The 18,857-nt window shown below is 38.8% G+C and overlaps 2 protein-coding genes across 2 annotated transcripts; both read right to left on the bottom strand.

The window, feature by feature from the left end:
* Positions 1-1,627: 1,627 nt before the first annotated feature.
* Positions 1,628-8,595, bottom strand: LOC146986240 (putative polypeptide N-acetylgalactosaminyltransferase 8). Its single transcript, XM_085779947.1, has 11 exons — positions 8,311-8,595; positions 7,339-7,693; positions 7,043-7,209; positions 6,317-6,503; positions 4,654-4,851; positions 4,347-4,461; positions 3,307-3,492; positions 2,610-2,747; positions 2,423-2,515; positions 2,161-2,331; positions 1,628-2,012 (listed from the first exon to the last, which is right to left on the bottom strand). Exons 1-11 carry the CDS (start codon positions 8,480-8,482, stop codon positions 1,893-1,895), a joined length of 1,902 nt encoding a protein of 633 aa, XP_085636073.1. The 5' UTR covers positions 8,483-8,595; the 3' UTR covers positions 1,628-1,892.
* A 2,366-nt stretch (positions 8,596-10,961) lies between these two features.
* LOC146986239 (putative polypeptide N-acetylgalactosaminyltransferase 8) lies at positions 10,962-17,993 on the bottom strand. Its single transcript, XM_085779946.1, has 11 exons — positions 17,753-17,993; positions 16,654-16,903; positions 16,385-16,551; positions 15,446-15,629; positions 15,108-15,305; positions 14,580-14,694; positions 14,290-14,475; positions 12,213-12,350; positions 11,700-11,795; positions 11,444-11,611; positions 10,962-11,303 (listed from the first exon to the last, which is right to left on the bottom strand). Exons 1-11 carry the CDS (start codon positions 17,916-17,918, stop codon positions 11,169-11,171), a joined length of 1,803 nt encoding a protein of 600 aa, XP_085636072.1. The 5' UTR covers positions 17,919-17,993; the 3' UTR covers positions 10,962-11,168.
* Positions 17,994-18,857: the final 864 nt, after the last annotated feature.

Below are 18,857 nucleotides of genomic sequence, written 5' to 3'. Positions count from 1 at the left end.
GTTGCTCAACATTCCCCTGACTAAACTGATCACACAAGACTTTTCAGTTCAGTTTTAACCAAGCGACACTGATGGGTGGGAACTGTGAGGCAGTTGATTCAAAAACAAAAATTTGCGCAACCATGTTCTGAAAGAATGACAAATCCAATGCACACTGACAGGTTAGACTGTCAGTTATGCATTGGTGTGCTATGGCCCTACCTTTATACACACACTTCTCTCAGTACTTTTGCATGAACTGGTGAGGCACATTCACATGGTTTTTAAAATGGATTCAAATAGCCTAAATGCAGCCAGTTGTAAATTCGGATTAACCATTGTTCAAGTTAATAAATCAAGAAATATCAAACATTTACTATTGTACAAATCAATTTTATTTTCATAATCCATGAGAAAAATAAGATATTGGGAAAAAAATAAAATAAATATGTATATACACACAGTATAAAGGCCTTTGTCATAACATAACAACTTGTGGCCAGACCCAAATAAGACCTTTACTTGACACTGGATGTGTCAAATAACTTCAGGAGATTAAGGCTGAAGGTTAATTTACTACAACAAACTCTGATGAAACACCGAGAACCTATAACAATCCAAAATTAAATAATAGACAGTACAATTAAATACTAGACAGTATATTCAAACGTAGGCTATGTGAGTTATCAATTTTACACAAATGGGACCTGCATTTTCCATTAAGACTAGACCCCACACACCATAATTTTGGGATATTTGCAAAAGAAAGACAGACAACAGAAACAAAAAAAAACCCAATACATTATCTTTTTAAGATACCGCAGCACATTTTGTGACATGTTGGTCCTTTGTACTAGATAATTAATTAGCCTAGTTGTTCTCTTGCTGTGATTTTAAAACAATCGGTAATGTAGAAAAAGATAGCCTAACTAAAAATTACATTTATGTTTTCAAATCTGAAACTCAATAGCACCCAAAGTAATTAAAATGCTGTTGCATGTGGCATGTGTTGCATTCATTATCTGTGGTTACAGAAGTGAAACATGTAAATTAAATGTACACTTAAAACTGAATTTTTGACTGGTTAACTAATAGCAATGATAACTGTTGTCTAAATTTTGTGCCGAAATCAAAACTAGGCAAAGATAAAACCAACAACGTTTGATGTGAAGACATTACTAACCTGCATAACAATGGGTCCCTTTTACAAAGAGGATGAGGTGATGCTGGGTCCAAACTGTGTATAGCTACATCAGGAATTGTGTATAACAATTTCTCACAGCTTTAGCTACTTCAAAAAACATAGGAGAGTTTGTATCCAACTCTTAAAAAAAAGTCGGTGCAACCAAGGTTTCAGGCCTGGATTATTTTAGTGATAGGCTGCTGGATTTAGTTATTCCCATGTCAGTAGACAATCACATAACATTGAATGTCACAATTAATCTGATCAGTAGAGCCGGTAAAAAACACATTTAATTAATTGCCATAATTTTGGATCCAAAAACATGAGGCCCAAACAATATTGGTTTTTCTCACTTATCTTGTTTTCCTATTGTAACTCTCATTTATCATCATTATAACATAACCTTGGACCTCAGTAGTTGATGATTATTATTACTCATTAAAATAATCATTATAAAAAAAATGCTCATATTGATGAATAGAAAAAAGAATCCTTTATAGGCTCTGTTAAGACACGACGATAAACAAACTTTTACAAAATTGTATTTTTAGGGAGAGTCAATACATTTCTTTACAAAATCAATTACTTTTTCAATCCCAAATAAGAAAAAAATTAAATAATTATAATTCATAACAGTAGCTTCATTTAATTGACATTCTGTTAGATAGATGTTACTATCCACTGACCTATGAGAAGAGAAGTGCACTTGTTGTTTGTCACACAGACACTTTTAAAAGGTCTTGAGTATGTGCTGGATTTCCCATCTCTGGCCAGTGCATTCCTGTATTAGAAGTTTGGCGTCCTTAATCTCCAGGCATCTATTTGTTTGTCTGTTTTTGAGTTCTTTGCCCTGTAAAAGAGAATATGTGTCAAGAAGAACACAGATGTACAGTATTTATTCATATCGTATCTCACCCTCGCCCACTGTTTTAACTGACATAGATTTTCATTGTGCACCATTCACGTGCCTGTCAGGATAATATCTCATCTTGCAATACCTGCGTGAAGTCCCAGTATATCCCCATTCCTTTCTGCATAGCTTCTTTGCAGTTGTAAAGGCCCGGCACGGTTTCCTTTTGGCCAACATCCGTCAAACACCGGTTGTCGTTGTACTTGTGCGATTTGATGCCGCCGATATAGAGCTCACCACTTGTGCGGTAATATGTGAACTAGAGAAAAGAGACAATGTTCAGAAATCAGAGAGTAATCCAGCAGCAAGTAGATGACAGATCAGAGTCTCCTCGTGGTAGCATCACTTACTTGAGGCCCATAGTAGAAGCAGGTGAAGGAAATGGGTGTGTGACCTGGCACTGGGCCTTGGTCTAAACACATATTAGCATTAAGATTCTTCATCTAACAAAGGAGGAATGCATCATTTTGTCAGTGCAACATGTCAAGACAACACACAAGCAATGGATATAATGAAACAAAACGGAACGAAACGTACCCCTCCATAGGCGACTAGGTTCTCCCAGGGATCCAACTTGGGATACACATTATCCAGGTACCATTTGAAAGGTTTACAGTTCAATCTCTCCCTGAGCTTTTTCCTCTCAGACACATCCCCAATGTCAATTCCGTGATTCTGCAAAAGCAAAGAATTAGGCAAGATTTGTTTGCGGTATTTTCCCTTTAAATTACTTTCTTGTGCTAAAAGCCATCCAGTGCATCTCCTAACTGCATAACAACCTCTTGAGAATTGACTTTAAAGGGAAACTATGCAAGATTTGCACCTTAATTAAACATCTTCGGAGTAACTGTGATGGTTAAATTACTTGTTACAGGGAGAATGGAGTCTCTTTGCCTTCTTCCTGGGGTCTCTTGACCGAAAACCAACCTGGCAAGATCAGAATGGACTGCTTTATAGCACTACGACACAAACACGCCCGGTAATCCATAATCTCTTGCTAACGTTACCCATCTTGGTAGACATCGCTCCATGATTTAGCCAGCTTTGTTGAAAACAAATGCACATGACCGGAGGGAGGGAGGAGGGTTAGCGGTGAGTTTTTACAACAGTGAAAATATGCACTCCGAAAACTGTAGGTGGAGCTCTGAAGAGAAAAAAAGCGACCAAAACAGCGAAAAAGTGACCGACTTGCATAGTTCCCCTTTAATTATGGACTATTTTAATTCTGAAGCACCTCAAACGGCAAGTTCCAAGCCAAGTTGATGTTGTGTTTGTATTCATCCATCCAGACTTCCGCTACCCTCAGGGCATTTCTCTTCATGGCTGGGGCCAGATCTGGCAGGTAGGGCTTGTGGTATCTCTCGATGTGGGCAATCTTGGAGCAAGGAACTACTTCAACACTGCCACCACATGTCCACACCTGGAGAAAACAAAGAGGTCACAAATGATGACCATGTATCATCATGTGTGTCAAGAAACTGCAACGTATCATTATCTTCAAGTCGTTGTACAGACAATAATAGATGGTCAAATCGCTTATTGGTGACTTTAAGACAGAAACCTCTTTCTAAGTCACACAAGCAGACCGGACAAAGCTTTATAATTACCATACACACATTAAGAGATGGATCAATGTTGTTGTATTACCTAACTCTTTCCAAAATGTAAAGCCTTCTTCTCAAGGAAAACAATCCCTCCCCCTGGTCCCCACTAAGGTTTGTCATAGAAAGCTAAGGTTTTGATCTCCAGCTGCAAACATGGCTTAAATATGGATTAGGGCACCAGGCTGACTCAGCTGCCAGACAATAGTTTACCTTTTACACAACAGTTACGCCTATATCAAACATCAGAAGGTAGCATTATCATTGGATCGTTAAGCATAGTGAGAGAGAGATAGCGACAGAAGATAAAACATAATTATGAGATGCTTGTGAGACTAATCACTCACTGCTGTGGTACTACTCTATCATCGTGATGTTAGAAGATGTATTGCTTTGGTTGTTCTTTGTATGCATTCGGCATCATTTGAGTCAGGCACTCGAGACAAGATACAACAGGATCCAGGAATGGAAAATGGAAATGTATGACTTAGCAGATGGTAAGCACTTCATACACTCTTTAGCAACACCACGAGACAGGGTTTTACAGAGGGCAATTACAGCAGCAATCATTTAATCCTCTGTCTCAACAATTGTACTCTTTTTTTTGCTGCAACTAGGATTGTGTCACCAGATGTGGGAGCTGATGTTAGACAGGTGTGGTGTAGCTACTCACACGAATTCCCAGCTCCACATTTTCTCCTCCGTACACTTTCATTCCTTCATCAAGGAGTCCAATTTCCCCAAGGAACTTTCTTTCAGCAACGAGGATTCCCATGACTGATGGACTCCTGAAGTGAAAGATGAAAGCCGTTACCACTGCCCCTTTCAAAAACATCTTTTGATGCAATGTACCGCTATAAACTGAAACCGTTGCATCAGAAAGAATGTCAAATGATCCAAGTTGTAGCTGATAAGAACATATATATATATTTGTTAGATGCTTAATCAGAATGAGATCAATAAATTCCACTTCAACTTACTTCCCAGGCAGTGAGCCGTCTTTCAGTTCATAATACTCAGGTGTGAAGCTCTCATACATGCACCACAAAGCCCAGTCGAAGGCATGTGCTGCTGGAAGGTACTGAATAACCTTGAGATCGTCGAAGTTAACTCTGTCAAACACGGGGGACACGACCACTGTCCGGTCTCCTTTGATCTGTGTCAGCATGGGTTCAGCCCTACATGTGGGTGGAGGGAAAGAAAGACAATATGACACTTATCTTTCATTTTACAGCTCCACTCAGTTGAGTTATCTTTCAATTTCACAGGCCCAGCATCACCTCAGCAGTTGGTGATATGATTGGTATGTTTTTATAAATAGAGCCAGAGCGTAACAAACCCAATTCTTTGGAAGCAGCATTGAATGCTGGAGACAGGTCAAAACACCATATAAAGAACAACCTTATTGTCAGTATAACATGTACAGTAGGCAGATTTATGCTACGTTCACATGGAGTCTGGCAGACGGCATGCCGGACTCCATATTAGTGGACGAGAGAATGACGGTAAGACTTGGGGGAAATATTTCAAATATTTTAACTTTTGCCGTCTGGCGCGACGGTATCCTCAACCGAATGTGACGTGGCATTTGCCGTTTACCATCTGCCGTTTGCCGGACTCCATGTGAACGCAGCATTGGTTTCCTACTTAATGACAACTGTATTCACTTGTTTAAATTTCATGTAGTTATTGTCTTGGATTATGAGCTAAAATGTGAGGCCATCTTTGGTGACATAGGGCTGTTGCAATCATGAAATTTTAGATGACGATTAATTGCCATACAAATAATTGCAATGAACAGTTTAATTGTCTTTTCCTGATCATTTTATGCCACTATTATCGTATAAGCCTAAACATAGTTTAATATTATCTATTGTTGTTATTACTATTATTATTATCTCTTTTGCCTCCCTTATGTACCTATTTATTTTCACCTCCCAATTAATTCTTTTTGCATTTATTTGTACTTATTTGTATATTTTTTCTATTTTTCTTCCCCTCTTCTTGGGGGATGTTCTTTTTCTGGTTCTTTTTTCTAATGTACCATTAAAAAAAGAAAGAAAAAAGTGGGAAACAGCTGTGGAATAACTTGTGAAATGCTTTTCTCCAATAATAATAATAATAAAACATACTTTAATATTACACATACACCTTATGAAGAAGAAGAGCCATTAGCGTTAAACATTGAAACATTTTTTTTTTTTTTTTTTAAATGCTGTTTGCCTTGGCTTTACAACTACCGTAAATGATGCTTAAGTCGATTGTCATCAAAATGCGGTCCTCAAATATTAGCAATTCAGTTCCTCTAGAGACAACAGTTTGTGCCGCTCCACTCATGTGTCATCAAACCATAGAAGAAGAACTGGGTGCAACATGATGATGTCATTAAAAGAGGACCAGTGGAAAACAACGAGGAAATAGTGATGGAAAATTTACATTTCTGTTAGTTTCATCCAGCTGTTTTTATAAAGACAAATGGAAACGTTTTTAACGATTATGTAAAATATTTGTGGTCCGCTAAAATAATCAATAGTGACAGGCCTATAGCAACAACTTACTGGAGTTGCTTTATTTACAGTGGAGATTCCCAGTGTAAAATGTAACGTAAATGTAAAAAGCTTGAAGATTTTAACACATTCTTACCACATCTCATGGACCTCTATGTGAGCGTCCAGGATGGCCACCACGTCAGCGGTAGCAGCTCTCCACCCAGAGGCCCTCGCGTGAGCAAGCCCTCGCTGTTCGGTGTGCCTCACTCGAGCAATACGAAGGGTTGGGTTCTCTTCCTCCAGCGACTTCACATAGGCGTCAAGTTCCCCCTTCAGGTTTTCTAAAATTAAAAGAACAATGGGGGCTTATATTTTCATCGCTGATGCAACTGTCCGGCATGCAAAGCAGATGGAAAGCTAGTTGCTCTGTGAAGGAGCCTGCTGATCAACTCTGACATTTAGTTGGCTCAAATAAACAGGAAACACCAGGTAAAAAATGGAGATGATTTTTTGCAATACTCGGTTGCACAACATCAGAGATTAGATCAAACATCTCTGTCTGACTCCTGCATAACAAAGCTGTTTCTCACATCTCAAAGAAACCGGCACCAGCACTCAGACTGGTAACACAAGGAAATAGCCAGCCTGACTGTCCAAAGGTTATCAAGTAAGGGAAGGTATCATTAACCCGTAGCTTTATGTTGACACAACAGATATTTGAGATTTCACGTGACTGCAGTTTGTTCACATTTTGACATTTGAAAAAAAAACAAAAAACGATGGAGATGGAAACATGAGTATGAGTGTGGACATCTGCACAATGCTTTTATTTCAGCCTGGCATGCTTTATCACACAGATGTGTTTGTATAGCCAACTAACCATTGGAGCTGTTGTCATCCACCAGTATTATCTCGGCCAATAGGTGTTTCGGGGTGCGATCGATGATGCTGCGCATGGCTCTTTTTATAATAGACAAGGCTTCATTCAGGTAAATCAGTATCACCCCAACAGTCGGCAGATCTTTTGGATAAGTCTTTTTTAAACACCTATTGAGAGAAATGATTCATTAGATGGTTGTGTAATGGTTAACCACAAATCACATATTCACAATTAGGGATGGGCCTGTATCACTCTTGACTCTTGAGTATGATGAAAAAATGACTGAGAGTCTGTACCTTTGGTCTCTGGTATCTGGAAGAACTCGATCTAATGGGAGGCGATCGCTGAGGAAGACGTTGTATCCATACTTCTCAAACAGACCCTGTGCTTCTCTTTGGTCATCTTCAGACAGATTGTGACCCCACTCCTTGAACAGTGCAGAGTTGGGGTACAGTTTAGAGGTCTTTTTTTCTTTCGGTGCCTCCTCCTTCTGTTCCTTGACCTCCGCTGCAGGTTGCTCTTTCTGCTCTGGCTCTTTTTGGACCGGGGCCGGCTGTTGGACCTCTGCAGCTTGTCTCCGTCTGTCTCGGTCCTCCTCAAGGATTTTCTGCATGATATCCTGCTTTTTCTCAAAAGCCAGGATTACATTGTCTTGGATCAAGGAGACAGACGGAAGGAAAATGAGTCACAATCACCGTTGGCCAGACTAGACCTCGACATGTTAAATGTGAATAAGAAAAAACACCTTGTGAATCAATGTTGTGTGGTTTGTTTATCATACAGTTATTTTGTTGGTTTCCACAAGATCATTTGGTGCTACCACAGTAAAGGTGCAGTGTGCATGGACATGCCATGTACAAAATTACCATTACAGTAAGTGTGTATATAAGTTAAGCTGTGATTTTTTAAATGAGGGTGGGTGGGTATATTTACACACACAGAAACACATACAAGCTGTAGGCAACAGACCATATCATCAAGTCTTTGACTTTTTCCAAAAGAATAAATTGTGGTTTGTTGTTGATATTATTATTTTCTTTCTTTCTTTCTTTCTTTCTTTCTTTCATTCAATCTGTCCTGGCACATGCATACAAATGAGAAACCTTTTTTTGTACTTTGTTAATTGATGTTAAAGTCTTAGATTGTCCTCCTTTAAAAATAAATAAATGAATAAAAAAGACTCACTACTTTGTTTGCCAACTGGACCCTATAGGAAATCGAGATAAAGCGTCTGTCTACATGAGGTTAATCATTGTCTCTCAACTCACGGAGATTGCTGATGCTCGCCTCCAGGTCGGAAAAAGTCCTGATCATCTGCGACGAGCCGCCGGCCGTCTTGTCGGTGTAATCATATCCGCTCTTTACAAACGTGCCCACCACGAACATGAGCCCTATGCCCATCAACACGACCACCGGCCGCTTCAGCCACACCGCCCTCATGCTGACAGCGAGTCGCCAACTGTGAGCCCCCGCAGCGATGCCACAGGTTCCCTGGCAAACTGGTTCAGCTAGACAGGTAGCGGTGCGTGTGTGTGTGTGTGTGTGTGTTTTGGGTGTGAGTTGAGGGTATCTCACATGAAATCTGCGCTTCCTATCCGCGTCGGGCACAGGTGCCACTGATGAACGCCTACGTCAGGATTTCGTCACCTAGGCTATACCTAACTAACCAACGGCTGCATGTTGACTGATAGTGAAACTTATCCACGTTGGACTTCTTCACCTTTCTAAAAAGAAAACACACCTTTGGAGAACAGGTTAAAAAAAAGAAAGAAGAAGGGGGAAAAAATACTCAGTGTCCATTTATGCTTCGCTCTTTTCTTTTCTCTAGGAGGACAAACAACCTTTTTTTCCCCATGGTTGGTGACAAATGGTTAACAACACAGTGGCATTTCCACCTTAGTGACCTTGACTTGTAGCCTATCTGTCATTTAATCCTGTCTTAGCCTATTCTTCTTCAGTAGCTACAACATGATCACCATGACATCAGCTAATATTTAATTTGATTAGATTTGACTTGATTTTATTAAGATCCACATAAATTATGAACACATATGAAAAGGAGCTGAACTTCCAAATAATATAAAAATGCTGCATGGTAGCCTACCCATAACAATAATTATAATAATAATAACGAAAATCATAACAACAAAAACAAAATCAATACAACAATAAAATACCAATAAAAACAATGACAAAATCAGTTATAACAAAACATGTTGAACTTCAAAGTAAGTAACCCTGGGCCTGGATAAACCGGAAATCAAAGCAGACTTAAAATCATCCATGCCATCTAACCTAAACAGTTAAGATACAGAATCTGTTTCTATGAAGATATAGCTCTATGTAAGAGCCATATTCTATGTAAGAATTGAGCACGATTTTGCAGGAGGCACAACAAAATAAGCCCTTTGCAACCTGTCTCATGTGATGGTTATGAACATCATGAATATGACAGATTCTAGAAAAGAAACATGTGGGTTTATTTAAGGTATTTGAAATTGTATTTGTATTTGTATTAGTAATTATATGCCATTATTTGACAATTAACAATTAGATTACGGTAGTAGGCTTTGTCTTTTGTATAGATAATTATGAACCGATTGTCATGAAAATTAAAAAACTGGATTCATTGGAGAAGATTTATCCTCTGGGGACCATGCATGCTCTCAAAAGACCTTCTGCCAACTGTGGGTTTACCAACAGACCTTACCTCTTTGAAAGGAAGTCGGCTAAATAAAGATCCCTCAGACAAAGCTAGGTTTAAATAGTCAGCTGGGATGATTAATCTATCAGTTGAAAACATCCTGGGTGTGGAGAGGTCAGGTAAAGTGGAGACTATGAAGTGAATTTGTGCTGTTGTATACTAGGAACAAGTTACACAAACTTCGGATTCTTAGTAGGTCCCCATGATTTGTATGCTTACCGCTTGTCTTTTCTGTGAAAGGTGTAGTTTTATTATTTAAACTTGTGTAGTCATTGCGATTTTTTCCTCTCTTTTATTTATTAATTAAATGCACAATATAAATAAAAAGTAAAAAAGAAAGAAAGAAAATACAGCATGTGTGTGAGCATTTTGACTTCTATTCTACTAACTCATATAGGCCTACATATATGACGCCGGATCTTCGGGATCTTTATCTTTTTTCAAGATTAGACAAATACTGACTAATGACATTGTTTCGGGAGAATGATGAGCTTTGTTAAAGGGATACGCCAACAGTTGGATTTTAGAAAAGAACTTATCAAGTTCCTCCGTAGTGCTGTTATTGTCATGTGTACAGTAGGCCTATTTAAAAGCGAACAATCCAAAACTATTTTTCCTGTGAATGTAACTGTGGCATCGCTTGGGTGTGGTGTGTTGTGAAAATTCTTTGCGGCGCCATCTGGGTGAATAATTAAAAAGAGACTTTTGCCGTCCGACAAGTTTTTATTTTCTTGCAAGGAAAGGTCAGTCCTCACCCGAGCAGTGATATTAAAGGAAAGACCCTGGGCATGGGGAGACCTAAACATTTATACCTGAGGAATGCTCTTAGGGTAGTTTCATATCCCTTTTCCTGCTGCGGTTTTGTATCTATGTGGAAAGTTAGTGCTAGACATTACAATTCACAAATGGTTAAAAGACAAAAGGACACCTGATATCGTGGTGGAAAAATAGGGTGTAGAGACATCTTAAGTGGTTGAAATACAGAAAAATTGAAATTTCCATTACAGGTGTCACAAAGCCCCCCTGGCAAAAATACACTAAAGTCAGTTCAGACTGAGTTGTGCCCCAGTGGAGCTTAATGGCTAGCTATGCCCCTGTCTGTTTATCCTGCACAGGGTTTCTGTTTTACACATTCTCTGGTGATATACTACTCAGCCTGCCATTTGCACTAAGTTATAAAAAAAAATAATAATTTGAACCTTTCTCCTAAAAATGTGGTAGGAAAAGTTTGAACATTGGTTGAAATATTTAAGATTAGTTAAAAGGATTACCTGCAAGGACAAACACAAATGCACACTCAAAGCATGGTCATTAGATTTCAATTTTATACTGAACAAGAACACAAACAGGAAAAAAACAAAAACAAAAACAAAAAAACAGTTTGATATCTTAACACATTGTACATTTTGATCAAGCACTGAACTAAAAACTTCTGGTGACATGCTCAATGGTCCAGCTCTGTCCACTGCACTTCTGAATGATGAGCTCATAGTATGAGTTTTTTCCCTGGGCGATCTCGAAACATCTGTTTGTTCCTTTGTTTCTGATTGCTTGGCCCTGCAAACGTGTGATCAAAATAGAACAATAATTAGTTCAAAAAAATAAGAAACAATATTTCAAAATGCCTGTGTGTAGCTACAATTCCCGATGTGGGAGCCTTCGACTGCTATAATGGACAGTGCCAGCTTAGGTCTTACTTGTTTGAAGTCCCAGTACATGTGTAGTTTACTCTCCCTCGCCACATGGCAGTCATGCAGGGTGGGGGTGCTACCAGAGCCGGGATCCGTCAGGCAACGGTTATGGTTATATTTGTGAGCTTTAAGCGCCCCGATGATGATTTCACCTTCTGTGTTGTAATAGCAATGCTGGTGAGAAAGTTAAGTCTGGACTTAATTTTATGATTCATTATGACTCTTGTATCCTTTTTCTGAAATCTGTCTTACTTTATATTACCTGAGGCTGCATGGCGTGGCACCCGTACAAGATGGGGATGTTTCCTGGGACGGCTCCCTGGTCCACACAGAACTTTTCAAGAAGGCTGTTCCTCAGCTGCACAGGTCAGTTTGAAATTACTTATACAACTGTTGACTAAATATTCATGCCTTTTAAAATTTGCATTTAGTTTAAGCACATTACTAGGGTTTATATGATTCATAGTAGGCTAACTCTTGATTCTGATTAGTGATGTCCATTAAAGTCTGTAATGGACAATGTAACAAGATGTTCTCAATTGAGCTGTAGAGATGCCATACTGTTGATTTTACTTACAGTAGTAAAGAATCTCAAGTTGCTATGTGTTTTGCGTTTGCTTTACTAATTTACATGTGTTTTATGTATATTAAAATGCAATTGTCAATCACAGCTTTAGCACGGCTACATTTTAGTGCTGATCTTGAATTAATTTGCTGTTATAACGCTCACATGTAAGATTAATTGTTACAATTAGTGACTGAAACTGGTCCTTACCACACCATAACCCAACAGATTATCCCATGTTTCCAGATTTGGATAAACGTTGTCCTTGTACCACTTGAAAGGTTTACACTGGAGCTTGTCCCTCAGTTTCTTCCTCTCGGACACATCGCCAATATCGATTCCATGATCCTGTGTGTCATGTCAGAAAGGTACAGTTTTGTAAGATTCTCTATTAATCTTAATATATACAGTATACACTTTATAATAAGTACACATTATTAAGCATTAGTTAAGTGAAAGCTTAACTAATGCTCAATACTGAATTCATAACACATGAATACTCATTAATATGTAGTTTATAACAACAGTTAAAAATGTTTCACTCATCGTTGCTACTACTAACTGTATTTATAAATTACATAGTGAGTATTCATGTGTTATAAATGAAGAATTCAGTATAGTAATGCTTAATAGTGTGTACTTATTATAACGTGTTACCCACTACTCACAAAAAGTTAGGGATATTCGGCTTCCAGATTAAATTTCAGAACACACCTAAAATGCACTATAACCTTCACAGGTTAAATTAATTTGACCTAGTCTAAAATGTTCAATGTTTCAATACTTATAACATTTTGTTATGTAGGTGATTAACTGCAAAAATCACAAGTGTCTGATCCATAAGTCGGCAACTAAATGATCTGGTTCAATGACTGTATTTAACACTAGAACCGCCGTGAGGTCATTTTGACCTCTCTCGCTTCTTAAAATGCACGTAACTCTGTTTGCGTAAAAACCCTATGTCTCCCAGTCGGTGACTTTTCCTAAAAGTGTGTTCTACATCATCTTATGCGTTTTCACGATTCTAGTATAAAAGAGAACGAAAAAAAGAGTGATTTTACCTAGAACCGCCAAGAGGTCATTTTGACCTCCATTCATTCTAATGCAAAAATGCAAAATGTACTGCATTTATATAGCCATATATATTATAAAGCCAGCCAGGCACACAGTTCAAAACACTTTATGGTAATGCTTCACATTCATATACATACACATACTTTACCAAAAAAAAAAATAGTCGTTGCTAGGCAACCAATATAGACGACTCTTTATTTTTCTATTTTTCGAACAGTGTGTGTATATAAAAAATTATAAAACTGATTTTCCAATCATTGCAATCTGGGCTAAAGAATGTCCATTTAGTCACTCAGTTTGTCAGTTAGTTAGTTAGATAGTTAGTTATTTAGTGAGTTAGTCATTTTGACCCCATCCCACAACACAACACGAGTTCAGATATTAGAAAGTTGTCAAACAGTTAAAACAGGTGTCAAACAGATAACAAATGAACATTACTCATAAACATTGAACATAACAATGACAGTCCCTTGCTCTCATGAGAAATGGACATGAATTCAGAAATTTGTAACAATTTTGAAAATTTTTATATACACAATAGAAAAATAAAGAGTCGTCTATAGCCTATTGGTTGCCTACCAACGACTATTGTTATTTTTTGTAAAGTATGTGTATGTATATGAATGTGAAGCATTACTATAAAGTGTTTTGAGTTGTGTGTCTGGCTGCTTATATAATATATATGGCTGTATAAAAGCAGTCCATTTACCATTTTTGCATTAGAATGAATGGAGGTCAAAATGACCTCTTGGCGGTTCTAGGAGTACATGGAATGTTGGCGGTTCTAGTGTTTTACAGTCCTCTATCTTCATCTTTCTGTTCTGACACCTGACAATCCATCAACAGGACTTGGCCATGTTGAGGCTTGAAACGATGGGATGTTGTCAGAGGGCAGTGTCCACTGAGCTTCAAGTGTCACAGAGCATCATTAGCAGGTATCCTTTGGTCACATGACAACTTATTGACACATTGATATTTTGTGTTGTGGTAGCCTATATCCACCACTGTTGTTAGCTTTTGTTTCAATATATTGTTTGAAATGAAGAAATTACCATTCCATAATATACATACATAACTGTAGCATGAACTTTACATTTTCCATAAATTTCACCCGAAAGTCAAATATCCCCAACTTTTTGTGAGTAGTGTGTGTGTGTGTGTGTGTGTGTATATATATATATATACATCCAGGAATATAAGTAAGTGTGGGAACCTTAAAAGGAATATTCCAGGCAATCATGACATTCTTCTTGTAATCGTCCAACCAGATCTCAGCAACCCTCAAGGCGTTTCTCCTCATGGCGGCACTGAGATCAGGTGCGTACGGTTTATGGGCTCTCTCAATGTGAGCTATCCTTGAGCATGTCACGACCTCGACGCTCCCTCCACACAGCCAAACCTGAGCAGCCAAGACAGAGATCAACACTGGTGCAAAGCCTCAGCCATAAATGACTCAACTGTGGGAGACATGCAGTGTGCGACTTAACAGTTGTGGCTACTCACACGAATCCCAAGCTCAACATTTTCTCCACCGTAAACTGTCATTCCACCGTCCAGCCCGCCAATTTCTCGAAGGAAACGTCTGTCTGCCACAAGGATTCCCATAACAGACGGACTCCTGTGTCAAAACCAACCAAAACGGTGCTATTACTACTTCCCTTAGTCTACCATTGAGAGAATCCTTTACAAAAGAGTCCTGGCCAGCATAGTAACCATAAAACATAATACACCAAACAGCAAACTTAATGGCCTCAAGAAAAACATACATGTCTCATTGACCACATTATTTATCACACATTAAAGTGTGTACTAAAGTATTGCAGTACTTCAAATGTAGTTGCTATATGTTAGATGTTGTAATTTTTGGTGCTATGTCTCTTGTCACTAGACATGAAAACAATGCCCTAATAAATCAAGGACACTCTCTGTATGCATTTTATGATCAAGTTATTACGGCAACAATATGTTCTGGCTCAGGGTCCATCATTATAACCCTGCTCATTGTAAAAAAGTGTTACGTGTTTCACATACTTCCCAGGCTGTGATGCATCCTGCAGCTTCATCCACTCTGGGGTGAAGGACTCATACATGCACCACAAAGCCCAGTCAAAGCCATGAGCGTATGCTGAATACTTTTGCGCCTGCAGGTCATCATACTGGACCCTATCGAACACAGGGGACACGACTACTGTCCTGTCAGCTTTGATCCTGGCCAGCATAGGCTCTGCCCTGTAAAGGACACCAAGATAAATTACTACACAAGAGGAGGAGGAGGAGGCCAAATCACAACAGTATTTGTTTAGGGTTATAACAGGAGCAAGGAAATTAAAGATTTTACCAATAAGGCTACATTGCAATTATGTTCTTACCATCCCTCTTTGGCTTCAATATGTGCATCTAAAATGGCCACAACATCAGCTGTGGCACGCTCCCAACCTGAGTTTCGTGACTGGGATAGGCCCATTTGTTGCTCATGTCGCACTTTTATTATGAGTCCAGGCCTCTCTTTGTGAATCTCATCTATGTAATCCTGTAGAGGTTTTCCTAGGTCATCTGTAAAAGATGGCCTACAGTCAGACTTAAATGGATAGTAGCATTTTTTTAAAGTGGGGTTGTATGATCTACAAATAGCCCCTAAGTACTTTAATTGCAGTAGAAGACTCTCTGCACTCCTCCCGTTAGCAACGCCAGCCCATAGCCCTGCCCAGAGATTTACAACATACATTGTTGTGAACAGACCCAAAGAAACGGCCTATTTTCACGGCCTAAAAGAGGTTTTACCTGAAAAAAAATACACAGTTCCATTGTTCGCTATAATATAATTTTTTCCAGCCCCTCAAAGTGCAGGAAAAACGCAGTTTTTATTTGGACCTAACCAACTCACGTATCCCTCCGCCCAGGGTTAGCGCCCGCTGATCAGCAGTTGGTTAGGTCCAAATAAAAACTGCGTTTTTTCCTGCACTTTGAAGGGCTGGAAAAAATTATATTATAGCGAACAATGGAACTGTGTATTTTTTTTTCAGGTAAAACCTCTTTTAGGCCACGAAAATTGGCCGTTTCTTTGGGTCTGTTCACAACACTGTATGTTGTAAATCTCTGGGCAGGGCTATGGGCTGGCGTTGCTAACGGGAGGAGTGCAGAGAGTCTTCTACTGCAATTAAAGTACTTAGGGGCTATTTGTAGATCATACAACCCCACTTTAAAAAAATGCTACTATCCATTTAAATGATTTGGTAAAAAAGAATGAGACACCACCTGGGTGATGTAATGAAACATGATTATTGTAGCCTACTGTGTGACAAACTTACTGTAAGTGCTACAGTCATCCACCAAGATGATTTCCTTGAGCAGGTGCTTAGGAGTGTGAGTGATAATACTTCGTATTGCCCTCTTAATGATAGACAGAGCTTCATTGATGTAGATGAGAACCACACTGATGGTTGGCAGGTCTTTGGGATACGTCTTTGTCAGACATCTAAATGGTGAAATGTGGAAAAAAAAAATCTGGTTCATACTCATTCAGTCAACCCTAATGCACGTTTGTTACTTCCTGAAAGTTCCCATGAGCAATGCTTACTTCTTATCTCTTGTGTCTGGAAGCTCCCTGTCGAGTGGTAACTGGTTGCTCAGGAAGACGTTGTATCCATAAATCTTAAACAGGTTTTCTGCCTCTTTCTGTTCCTCCTCTGACAGATCATCACCCCACTTGGCAAACAGATAGGACTTTGGAAATAACTTGGGCACGGCAATCTTCTTTTTCTCTTGCTCCTCCTTTGGAGAACGTTCATTGACGGAGCTCTTTTGACCGGATACTTCTATTAGCTTTGCTTTGGTTGATTGCGTTCATAAAAAGACAGAGAAGGGTGGCAATTGAAATAATAATCAGTGTTGTTCAATGTCACTGACAAATCTCAGTAGAGGAATAAAAAAGGATTGGAAGGCTCATCGGTGCTGCATGTTCTCTCAGCCCCATTCTGCCATTTTGTGCCTCGTTTCCTCTTTTGTCCATTACAGGTCTACATTCTCAAGGGCGTTTGAGCATTTGGCTGCTGTATCAATGGTAGCTAACGATTTAGATTTATACTGTACATGTAGAGTGCATTTGTTTGACACTTCAATCTCCCTCATTGTTTCCCACTTTATTCTAATTCACACATGTCTCCAAAATAGGTGCAAAATTTTCTTTCACTTTTAGACAATGTCACGCAAAAAATTTTGTAGACATATCTTTGCCTCACTTGTTCCATTGATGATGTGATATATTACTAATATTACTTACTTATATTACTGTCTGCTCACATTTGTGCCTTTTAAAATTTGAAATCAGTTTGGTAGAGTAGAGTTTAGAGTAAATCTTGAATGAACAGTGCAGCAGTTGTTTATGCAAGACTTGCCATTGAGATTAGTGATATGGTACTGTTGATTTTTTTTTACCAAAAGATATACATGTTTGGGGTTATTTTTAATTTAAGGTGTATTGTTTGAAAGCTTGTCCATTTGTGTGTTAAGTCTGAAACAATGTTGGTGAAATGCGTAAAATTGGATCATAAAAGGAAAATAAAAAATACTGCTGGAGCTACTCAGACCTATGAACATGAATTTCAGAAACAACTTCAAAAACATTTGGAGGCCTGGTGTGAAGTTTTAACCGCTGATTCAGAGTAAAGTGGACTCACCCAGCCTGTCCAGACTGTGTTCAATCCGGTCCAGTTTCTTCCTCACAACCTCTTCATGTGTGTCTCCAAGTTGGCCCCATCCCAATCTCCCATTCAAGTAGGCGACCATGCAAAGTAAAAGTGTACAAATTCCAAGAAACCCAACTCTTCTCATATAAGTCCTCATTGTGATATCTCATGAAGCTCAATGTCATTCGACTCTCTGCGCCATGTCAGTCATTTTTCTCTCCACGGACCTCACAGCCCAATCTGTTCCATAAATCACGTGTTATCTTACAGATAACCTTTCCCACCACATGCAGCTTAGAGGACTGTTTCATGTGGAGTCTGTCATTTCACAGTTGCCTTAACTATCTCTTTGTCTTGTGTTTACAACTTCTGCTCTTTGTAAATTGTGTGGAGGTAATAAATACTGCACATTAATTACCCATTAATACATATTATCTTTTAATGACAGTTACTGATACAATGCCGTTCTGTTTTATGTACTGATGTAAAGTGCGTCTTTGTACCATTGCTTCAAAAAGGGCTACGCAGCTTCCGACAGCAATTGTGGTGGCATTTTTTATGAGAAATGACATAAGCCTGAAAACAACAAGACCAATGAAAAGAAAGTTATGCCACCTTTAAAGACTGAGTGTGAACTGTGTTATTATGTCATTAATAATCACCATTTATGTTATTATGTGTTGATTTAAATAGTTAGAATACTTATTTCTTGAGTTTTATCACTGATTGCCATTATCTGCGTACAAACATCACAACATGCCCTTTCACCACTTATAAATGGATAAAAGTGTACATTTCAACAGGGTTTGGAGTACAAGGCAAAAGTGCAGTCACACCTGGTGTTTTGCTGAAAGTTGTTATGCTAGTACAAATCCGTGAAAATGCTAACATGCTATGGCTGAAAACGGGATCACAGAATCCCATGTAAGTCTATGGGCAGCCTCTAAGAATACATTGGCAGAATGGCTTCATTTGGATAGCATGTTAGCTAAAATCACGGATTTAGCAGAAGATAAGGTCATGGGATGGGAAAGTACCCAAAATCACACACACACCAGCATATAAGCCACACTCGGATGATGTGAAAGTCAGTCAC

Source organism: Trachurus japonicus, chromosome 6, assembly GCF_045865225.1.
Source record: "Trachurus japonicus isolate A0001 chromosome 6, Traja_1.0".
Classification (NCBI taxonomy): domain Eukaryota; kingdom Metazoa; phylum Chordata; class Actinopteri; order Carangiformes; family Carangidae; genus Trachurus; species Trachurus japonicus.
The sequence above is the reverse complement of the archived record's forward strand: the minus strand, read 5'-3'. Positions and strand labels throughout refer to the sequence as shown.